We start from the raw sequence: 10137 nt of genomic DNA, 5'->3' as shown, positions 1-10137 counted from the left end.
CATCAAAATCCTTACTAAATATCTAAAATGCCTCCATCAAGGTCCTAAGGTTAGGTTGGAGTTTTAAATATAACTACCCTCGTCATAGAGTTGGGTATACTAAACGAGGGGAGTATAATTAATTCCTTGAATTTAAATACCCAAAATACCCTTACGATAATAAGTAAATACCCAATATACCCTTACGATAATAAGTAAATACCCAAAATACCCCTATGTTGTTTGGGGTAATATTTAAATACCAAAATGCCCCTATGATAATAAAGAAATACCCAAAATACCCCTGTGTTGGCGACTTTGGTTCCACGCTACGAATCTTTTTTTCCTTCCACCGCCTTCACCATGCAAAGGAAACGAAATCAGGGAACCGTCATCAATCAAAACCCGATTTCCTCCAATTCTTTGGGGAATTTCATCGAACATTTGATCTGCTTTCCATTTATTGCCATTTATTACCTTATTTCTGAAGAACCCACAACCAGATTTCAACAAATTGGAGGTCTTGCCGGAGTTGAATTTGACGAAAAATCAAGACTCGTCGTCGGTTAAGATGACGTCTCCGTCGTCTGATTTCGATTTGGGTTTCTCGGAGAGGGCATTCTCCGCCGCCGGCGCCGCTTTTCTATCTGCCATAATCGTAAATCCTCTCGATGTCGCGAAGGTACCATTTTTCTTTTAGTTATTCGTCCGAATTTATAATCATTTCCTGCAAACTATAGTGTTGCTTTTGGCATATTTGCAAGAACATTGACTAGATTGTAACGAGAAACGGTACGGAATTCCCTTTCATCTGCTATAAATTGACAATTTTGAGACCATTTTTGTAATCAATATATGTTGGAACATCATTTTGGGCTCTTTCCGGAGGTTAATCTGATGGGTTCCATATATTATCAAAGCCAATTCCTATCGTCCTAGGAACTTGGCAAATTGTGAAATTTTGTGTGGGCTAGCCTTTGTTAGAGGGTGTGTGTTGGAGTCCAGCGTCGGCTAGATTGGACGATTTATCGTCAATATATGTTGGAACCTCCTTTCTCTTCCTCGAGGGCTTTTTAAGAGAGTAATACGATGGAGTTCCAAAAAGCCAAATAGATATGGAGAAGGTTAATTAGACAAATTAGAGAATTGAACCCTATTGCTTGATACCCTTTGTGTTCTGGCAATGCAACTAAGAATCTTGATTTTAACGGGCTGTGTGGTTGGTTTTTCATTCAGTCATGTATGGATAAAATTGTCTGTGTGGATTATTATGTCTGTATTGATTGGGAAGATTTTTGTTTGGGAGAGCTTTCTTATAGATGGAAGGAGGTGTTCTACAATTGGGAGGGGCAGGTTTGGAAAAACTTGGCTTTCTGCATATAGCTTTCCCCTAGAAGCTTACTGAATAAGCCACTTTCTATTTCATTAAGCTACTACCAAACAGTCAATATAGCTGAATAAGTCGTGAATCCCATTAAGCTCATTAAGTTGCTAACAAAGAAGGCCTCTAAAAAGATTGGGACGACCCTGAACTAATTGTTAGGATATGTGGAGCCTTTCGAATCTCTTTCTAAAACAACCTTTTTAAGAAGGAAGGGAGGTTTTTTTGGGCGTGCACACACACACACACATATATATAGGTCGGAGTCGGGGGAAAATTGCAAAAAATGAAAAACTAAGGAACACTTTGGTAACCGTTTATCTGGATGGTATGCACATGTGCATACACGTAATTTATAAGCAATTTGTCCGGTAACCAAGAAACAACTTCAATTACTTATATACACATGTACATACCGTCCAAATGAATGGTTACCAAGGTGTTCCTTAGGTTTTCATTTTTTGGGGGTTTTCCCCTGAACCCCTCTCTCTTTCTCTCTCTCTATATATATAGTTTTGATGGTCGGTGTCTAACCGATGTGAGACTGATACGATCTGATTTTACAGACTAGGTTGCAAGCACAGGCTGCTGGCGTTCCGTATCAGAATCTCTACTCCACATGTCGCTTTGAAGCGAACCCAGTATGTTAAATCTGCAATCTAATTCACTTAGTTTTTCTGTATTCACCATCTAAAAAAACTACTAATAAACTGTGGATTTATTCATAAGATGGTATCAGATACAAGATGCTTTCCATCATGCTACCGTCCATTACTTGGCGAACCAGCTTGCGCTTCAAATTCTTCGTATAAGGGCACTCTAGATGTTTTCCACAAAGTCATTCGCCAGGTTTGTGAGACAATGTGTGTGTGTGTGTGTATATATATATATACCCTCTAAATATAGCTGCAAAATTTCCAAGAATTACATGTTTTATGGCTTAAGCTATACAAGGGTTTTCATTGAAACAACCGCTCTACTTTGTCAAGTCTCCGTACATCTTACCCTCACGAGACCCCAAACTTGGGTGGGATATACTGGGTTCGTTCGGTTTGGCTTAGTTTATGTCTTAAAGACTTAAATTATACTTCCCAAAGTGGCTATAAATAAATTCTTAGTAATGCAATCTTTTGTTATATGTCTGTATTTTTTCGGCAATTCGTGGCCCGGAAATCATCAATGATAAATAGTAAGCTTATAGATGTAGTCATTAGGGGCTTCAACTATCATCCCCAAGAGACAATAATGCTCATTGTTGTGCATAAACTTGTAGATTCGAGTCTAATTGTTATTCTACCATTTTATGGACTTAATCTTAGGGTGCAAAGGGTTAGGTTTAGCCATTTAAAGAGGAATATCTTTGGTGCAATTATAGTAGAAGAGCAACAAAGAGGGCGTAGACGTCAACATTAAGGGTGCAAACGAGCCGAGCCGAGTTGAGTCGAGTAGTAGGTTAACTGAGCCGGGCTCAAGAAATTAATACTAGGCTCGAGTTCGATTAACTTTTCAATGTAAGACTTGAGCTCAAGCTCGAATATTTTTTGGGTTATCGAGCTTGATGCTCGTTTATAGGTTTGAACTTGCCATCGATTAACTCGTTTATCGACTTGACCTCGATTTTTCTTATCTTTGTTCTATAATTAATAAATATACGAGCATGCTTGGCTCGAAAAAAGGGTATGCTCGAATGGTTCTGCTCGGCCCGACTCGACTAGACTTGAAACATTGAATCGAGTTTCCAAACGAGCCGAGTCGAACATTAGTGTTATAAAGCTCGGCTCGTTATGTTAAACAAGTTCTATTTTGTGTTTGAGATCAACTCGAGCTCGAGAATTATTAAGCTCGAGCTCGAGTAGCTCATTAAAAGCTCACATCGTTTACACACCTAGTCAACATTAGGGAACAAAAGGTACCCCAAAAGGATAGTTTCAAGTATTTGGGATCTATGATTTACAAAGAGTGGAGGTTGAGGAGGACGTTGCACATCGCATACAGACAGGATGGTTGAAGTGGAGGGCAGATGCAACAAATAAACTCACGCACCCTCCTCACCTTTGGTGAGGTTTGAACCCCTGACCTCCTAGGAGGCCAAAGGTTCAAATATTCGCTTTTCTTATAATCATGTCTTAGAAAAATGCAAAAATATTCGCTTACAGTTGTGCTTTCTATTTGTTTTACTTACCCTTTTTGCAAGCCGAATATCTTCTAAAAAAATCCTATCCGTCTTATGAAACAAAATTAATTCTAGCAAGATATATTGTGGGGTTGTTTGGTTGGTTTTCCAATAAGTCCTGTATGGATAAAGTTGTGTGTACTGTACGGATTAATCTATTTTTATAGATTAGGAAGGTTTTTGTTTGGGAGGGTTTTTCATAGATGGAAGGAGCCTGTTTTTCAATTGGGCTGAGAAAAACTTGGCTTTCTGCATAAAGCTCTCCCCCAAAATCTTACTAAGTAAGCCATTTTCTGTATCATTAAGCCACTACCAAACAATTATGTATAGCAGACCGAATAAGCTATGAGTTCATTAAGCTCATTAAGCTGCTAACAAACTGGTCCTGTGTTTGGTTTGATTTGATTTGATTTAGTTATGAACTATTTTTATAACGAAGCTAGAATTCCCAGTGTCAAAACGCTCTAAAAAACGGAGTCCGTGTGTGCAGGAAGGATTTGCACGACTTTGGAGAGGGACAAACGCTAGTTTAGCATTGGCAGTGCCCACGGTAAGTCCTTTCCCCGGTTCAACATATGTCGTAGAAAAAAAACGCTATTATCTGTGGTTTTTTAGTCGTAGATATCATTGTCTACAATTGATATATACTTGTTATTAGGTGGGTATCTACATGCCTTGCTACGACATTTTTCGAAACTATATGGAAGAGTATTCATCGAGAAATGCTCCGAGTATGACACCTTATGTCCCGCTCGTTGCAGGTTCTGTTTCCCGTTCGTTGGCTTGTATTACTTGTTACCCTGTTGAACTTGCAAGAACTCGAATGCAGGTATATTGTGCTAATAGTTGCATCTATTCATTGATATCTGAGCAAAATGCGTCAAAATGCAATAAAGTTTGGTTTAGTTTCTATTTAGCGTAACCACGAAAAATTTGTTTTCTTAATCGATATAACATAGTTTCAAAATTTTCTATTTTATACTCGTTTTGACCGGCAACCGTCTTGTAAAATTTGATGACGTGGATACCTGTTTATGGAAGGGTTACTGCAAAGTGGACGATAAGTTTTTGACATCTACGTCATCAAATGTTACGAGATCGTAGGTAAAAATAGGATTTTTTTTATCTGTGTTACATTAAATAGGAAATTTTGAAACTTTATTACTTTAAATACATCCCCCCAATGAGATATACCGGGTTAGTTTGGTTTTGGGGTCCACGATATGAAAATTCTTCCGGTTTGTGTGATAGGCATTTAAAGATGCCCAACAGGGTACGAAGCTTCCCGGAGTGTGGAAGACGCTAGCCGGGGTTGTCAATGCGGACACGGGCACGAAGAAACTTCGTAGCTGTAAGTTACTTGTGTTCAATTTTGCGATGTTGAGATCTCTACGGATGCGTTAGGTACGCAGACGGGACGGGACAAGACTGGATGGACAAGAGTTAGGTAGGCAGATGAAGAATTGTACAAGGTTTTAGAGTTTTAATCTGACATGGGTAGTTTAGTAATTTACCAATATTTTTGTTCCACAAAAAATGCATTTTTTCCCACTCAGTCCTGTCTCGGTCTTAATGTCGCACTAAAATGGTACAAACACGTTCTTTTTTCCCGCTTTGTCTCGGCATACCAAACGCATTTTACGAGGTGTTTGTCATCTACTATAAGTTGTGCGTCGTCTTAATCTCGTGCAGCATTTAGTAGCTTTCGGTTTTTGTGGACGGGCCTTGGGGCACAACTATCTCGTGATGTTCCATTTTCCGCGGTTTGTTGGGCGACCCTTGAACCGGTAAGAGTTGTAAACTAAAGAGTGTCGGATATGGATCTTTATGAGTGCGTACGGATGTAGAAAGGTCGGAACTAATCTAACCATGGTGATACGTTGTGTAGGTTAGGAGGCGACTACTAGGCATGTTGGGAAATGAAACTAGCCCTATCGTTGTTCTTGGTGCAAACTTTACAGCCGGTTTTGTTGCGGGCTGCCTTGCGGGTGCCTCTACATGTCCTTTAGATGTTGCAAAGACTCGACGTCAAATAGAGGTATGTCTTTATTCTTTGTGAATCTCAGTTAAGACACATATCATCAAACATATATATAGAGAGAGAGGGGGATTGGATTTAAGGGAAAACTACAAAAAATGGAAAATTGAGGAACACCTTGATAACCATTCAGTTGTCCGGTGCATAAAATGCACACGTGCATGACTGATAAATGAATAGTTATTAGGGTGTTCTTTAGTTTTCCATTTTTTTGTGGTTTTTCCTTGAACCTGGTTTTGTGTGTGTGTGTGTAAACATTTACCAACAATCCATTTTGATGGGTAAGAATGTTATCCTTCAAGGTAAGCAACAGTTGTGACTCTTGCCGGTAAGCGCTTATCCGATAAGCGTTTGGTAAACAACCCCTTAGAAAAGTTTATCAATACAAATTGGGTAAGTGCTAACCGAGTGCTGTCTGGGTAAGAGGTTCGGACCGGGTAAGCGCCGACCGAGTCAACTCTCAGTCAACATCAATTGTCGGTCAGAGTGTATGGTAAACAACCTCACATCTTATTGGATAAGCATTGAATAAGAGACTATGAGGCTATCAGCAATTAGTAAACTGCCAATATCGAGCGACTATTTAATCTGTTGTTCAATTGATTCTTGCAGAAAGATCGAGTCCGAGCACTGACAATGACAACAAGACAAACACTAGTCGAGATATGGAGGTACGTATCTTGCTACTTCCGTTGTTTCGGTTTTTGATTAGAAATTTTACTGATATGGTTACGAATTTACGGTCATGGAGCAGGGATGGAGGAATGAAGGGACTTTTCACAGGAGTTGGTCCTCGTGTGGGACGTGCAGGACCGTCAGTCGGGATCGTAGTATCGTTCTATGAAGTCGTTAAGTACACTCTCCAAAACAGCCGACATCGGCCTCGTGAGAAAAAAGATGGTGTCGTTCCGTAATCCGAGTGAAAACGATCGAGTATGAACACAAACTAGAACTAGACATAATTCACCACGATCACGGTATAATTTTCACTTTGTACAAACTTTTATTCCCGATGGCTCCGATTTTTCGACTAGATTTTTTGTTTCGTACGATTCTGTAACGGTGCGTTTTGTACGCAAACGTGACCAGATAGAATTGAACAGATGATAGTGAGGTAGATAGGTAAAATAACCATGGAAGGTGTTAAAAGGTTTTAAACTGACATGGATAGTTTAGTAATTAATCAATCTCGTCACATTTTTCTGATTTTTGTTCTACTTATTTTGTTTGGCATGATTCTAGAAGGGTGCTTTTTGTATGTAAACAGGACTGGACAAGACTTTACAGGCGATGGTAAGGTAGGTTAAAGAACTGTGTAAGATTTTAAACTAATATGAGTAGTTTAGTAATTTATCAATTTTGTTACATCTTCTTGACTGTAATAAAAATACATTTTTGTTGCACCTATTTTAATTGGTGAAAACAATTAAAATAATCTTTCTCTTCTTAATATCAAGTTTTAGAGATTTCTTTAAAGGGTAAATTGCATGAAAAAGAAATGTACTTTAACTTGATTCTTATTTTGAGTAATGTACTTTTAAAACTTTCATTTTGATATATWAGATGTAAAATTTTAAACATTTAAGTACCCATGTAACCGGTTGAAGCATTAACTGGTTATCATGCTAATATGGCGAGTGATATGGTATCCAACTCAGTATTATTTGTTGTGGTTAGTGACATGAATTTTTTTTAATCTAAAATTAGTCTTCAACCGGTTACCCAAGTACTTAAATGTTTAAAACTTTACATCTTAGATACCAAAATGAAAGTTTTGAAGTACGTTGCCCAAAATAGGAATCAAGTTAAATTACGTTATTTTTTTCATGTAATTTACTCTTCTTCAAATTTAGAGATTTCTACACTCTCTCATTCGTTTTTTCTCTATTTTATCATACACTTCAATGTAATCATTGAACCAAAAAGGATTCCAAAATCTCACTTTAGCATAGCTGTTTCAGATGTTCTAAACAAGCATGGGTAATTTACCAATCTTTTCACATCTTTCTGGTTTTTGTTCTATCTATTTCGGTACGACAGATAAAAAAATGCATTTTTATTCTGCTCAAATCAGAATCTAATTACAAAAAGAAATTAAAAGGAAAGGTATCCAAGGGATGAATGAGGTAAGTGAGAAACAAGGCAGCCATCATCAATGCATAAGCAATTCCTTGGTCAATAGATGTCCCTACAACACATACAAATGCAATTTTTGTAAAATGTCTGTATCCGTATGTCATGTTACAGTGTCGGTTTTATAAAATAAAGGTCCAACGTATTTTACTGTTTAAGCATGTAGAAACTGTACAGTATATTCCACTTAAAAATAGGGTTTGAGGTGAACCCAGTATATCTTACTCGAAAGTAGGATGTCAGGAGTAGATGTGTCATTTGGTCTAAAGGAGTAGAGTGACTGTCTCTATTAACAAAAATCTTGACTTGTATATCAATGTGAGCGCAAAAAGAAAGAGCGGTAAATTTGTAGGCAGTACAAAAAGAAAAAAAAAGGCAAATTGCATTAAAAAGTAGCGTACTTTAACTTGATTCTTATTTTGAGTAACGTACTCTCAAAACTTCCATTTTGGTACCTAAGATGTAAAATTTTAAACATTTAAATACCCGGGTAACGGGTCGAAGCATTAACCGTTTACTATGTTGATGTGGCGAGTGATGTGGTATCAAACTCAATATTATTTGTTATTCAATCCAATTTTATTTTATCACTCGCCATATCAGCATGGTAACCGGTTAATGCTTTAACTCGTTACCCGGATACTTAAATGTTCAAAATTTTACATCTTAGGTTCCAAAATAGAAATTCTGAAAGTACGTTACCCGAAATAATAATCAAATTAAAGTACATTACTTTTCCATGCATATTTGTTCAAATGGAAACAAGCCAAAGGTTTGTACATATGGAAATAAGAAATATACAAAGTCCAACTTAAGTTAGTGTTATAATAAGTTTATAAGACGCTTTTAAACGTCTTAACAGGTTTTAGCAGACTTTTAATACAAACTATCGTATTAGCTATTTATGGAACACTCTTCAGAAGTGTCGTATAAACACATTTTTTATAGGATATTTGTTTTTATAAACTGCTTTTTTCAAATATTGTTCTATAAAATAGCTTATACGACATTTTTTTTTTAAAAAAAATCCTAAAAAACTGATTACAACGTTTAAAAACTTTCTGTAAACTTATTACAACACTTTTAAATAAGACGTTTTATTATTTGGTTTCATAAACTGATATAAAGTAGTCTATTAGGATGCTTATGCATTTTTTGCGTTCTGTAACCTAATTTTGTTGTTGTGACGTCAATAAAAATTCGAGCGTAAATTCGTTGAGCACAAAAAAGAATAAACGAATAGGTTACCATCGTTAGAAGGAGCAGGAACGGGTGGCAACGATTGAGCTTTGACACAAGGACAAACAATGCCTAACAAAACCACGAACGTCGTCATTGCAGTCACCGACAGAACCCGAGACACCGTCATTACTTTCCGTTGTAGCAAAATCACCGACACAAATTTGCGAAAAAAACGATGATAAATCACCGAGCTTCTGAGGCAAATCAAAACCCTAAAAATTCAAAAATTGGAACAAGTGTGTGTGTGTGTGTGTGTTTTTTCAAGGGGTGGTTTATAATTTATATATGGGAAAGAAGGTTTTTCAAAGGGGTGGTTTATAAACGGGTACTTCCGGTACCCGGTCAAATATTTGAATTAAAATAAAGAATAAATAAAAATAATAATTTGGGTGGTGAATTCGGGTCGGATTTGACCACATTTGGAGGGCTAATATTAATAATACCATGTGCCGGCGGCCGATTATCACATGCATTAAAAAACTTTTAAAAAATAATTTATTTTAGTTTTTTTTTTATCTATACTATATTATAAATCATTTTATAAAAATTATTAAAAATAATTTTTTTATACATAATATACTGTTTATTAATACATATTATTTAAAATTCAAGATTACAAATAAATTACACATAAATACAAGTTATTAAATTTTTAGGTTTAAATTCGTGTAACTAACTGCAGATAAATATAATCAAATACAAGATAAATTTTTCATTTTTAAATATTAAAAATCTAAAATAAAATTAGGATAATTATTGAGTTCTAACAAAATACATAATTATTATTTTTATGAAAAAATTATATTATTAAACCAAAAATAAATTAGTTAGTTATTAAATCTAAATTAAATTATAATAAAAAAATTGGATTAAAGAAATTACACAAAAAACTAGAACTTTGATATTTGTTTTTTTTTTAAATTTTATGATATTTTCAAATTTATATTTTATTCAAAAATAAAAACATTATCGATTTCTCAAAACCACATAAAACAATATTATAACATCGACAAAAAAATGAAACATTAAAATCGAGATATATTTTACTGTACTGCTTATCCTTCTAAGCTTTGGTGAGGTTTGAACCCCTGACTTCCTAGGAGACCAAGGACTACGATACTGCTAAACCAAATGCCGTTTGATAGATGTTCATAAGTTCTCCTTGAACAACTCACAAGGTGCATTTTTCCT

At 35.9% G+C, this 10137-nt stretch overlaps 1 protein-coding gene and 1 long non-coding RNA gene across 2 annotated transcripts; one reads left to right on the top strand and one right to left on the bottom strand.

Moving 5' to 3' along the window:
* The first annotated feature begins 379 nt into the window (after positions 1–379).
* LOC112526351 (mitochondrial carrier protein MTM1-like) lies at positions 380–6775 on the top strand. Its single transcript, XM_025136628.1, has 10 exons — positions 380–661; positions 1927–2001; positions 2090–2209; positions 4024–4083; positions 4192–4362; positions 4785–4884; positions 5226–5320; positions 5422–5571; positions 6184–6242; positions 6326–6775. The coding sequence occupies exons 1-10, from the start codon at positions 551–553 to the stop codon at positions 6483–6485; spliced, it is 1101 nt and encodes a 366-aa protein (XP_024992396.1). The 5' UTR covers positions 380–550; the 3' UTR covers positions 6486–6775.
* An 838-nt stretch (positions 6776–7613) lies between these two features.
* On the bottom strand, positions 7614–9186 carry LOC112526928. The gene is made up of 2 exons (XR_003070660.1): positions 8953–9186; positions 7614–7759 (listed from the first exon to the last, which is right to left on the bottom strand). It is a non-coding gene; the product is annotated as an uncharacterized LOC112526928 (long non-coding RNA).
* Between the last annotated feature and the right edge of the window lie 951 nt (positions 9187–10137).

The sequence above is a fragment of the Cynara cardunculus genome (genome assembly GCF_001531365.2).
Source record: "Cynara cardunculus var. scolymus isolate 2C chromosome LG 14, CcrdV1, whole genome shotgun sequence".
Taxonomy (NCBI): domain Eukaryota; kingdom Viridiplantae; phylum Streptophyta; class Magnoliopsida; order Asterales; family Asteraceae; genus Cynara; species Cynara cardunculus.
The sequence above is the reverse complement of the archived record's forward strand: the minus strand, read 5'-3'. Positions and strand labels throughout refer to the sequence as shown.

Coding starts and splice junctions, on each gene's coding strand:
- LOC112526351 (XM_025136628.1), top strand. CDS start 551: ATGACGTCTCCGTCGTCTGATTTCGATTTGGGTTTCTCGGAGAGGGCA. Junction 662..1,926: donor ATCCTCTCGATGTCGCGAAG/GTACCATTTTTC, acceptor CTGATTTTACAG/ACTAGGTTGCAAGCACAGGC. Junction 4,084..4,191: donor TAGCATTGGCAGTGCCCACG/GTAAGTCCTTTC, acceptor ACTTGTTATTAG/GTGGGTATCTACATGCCTTG.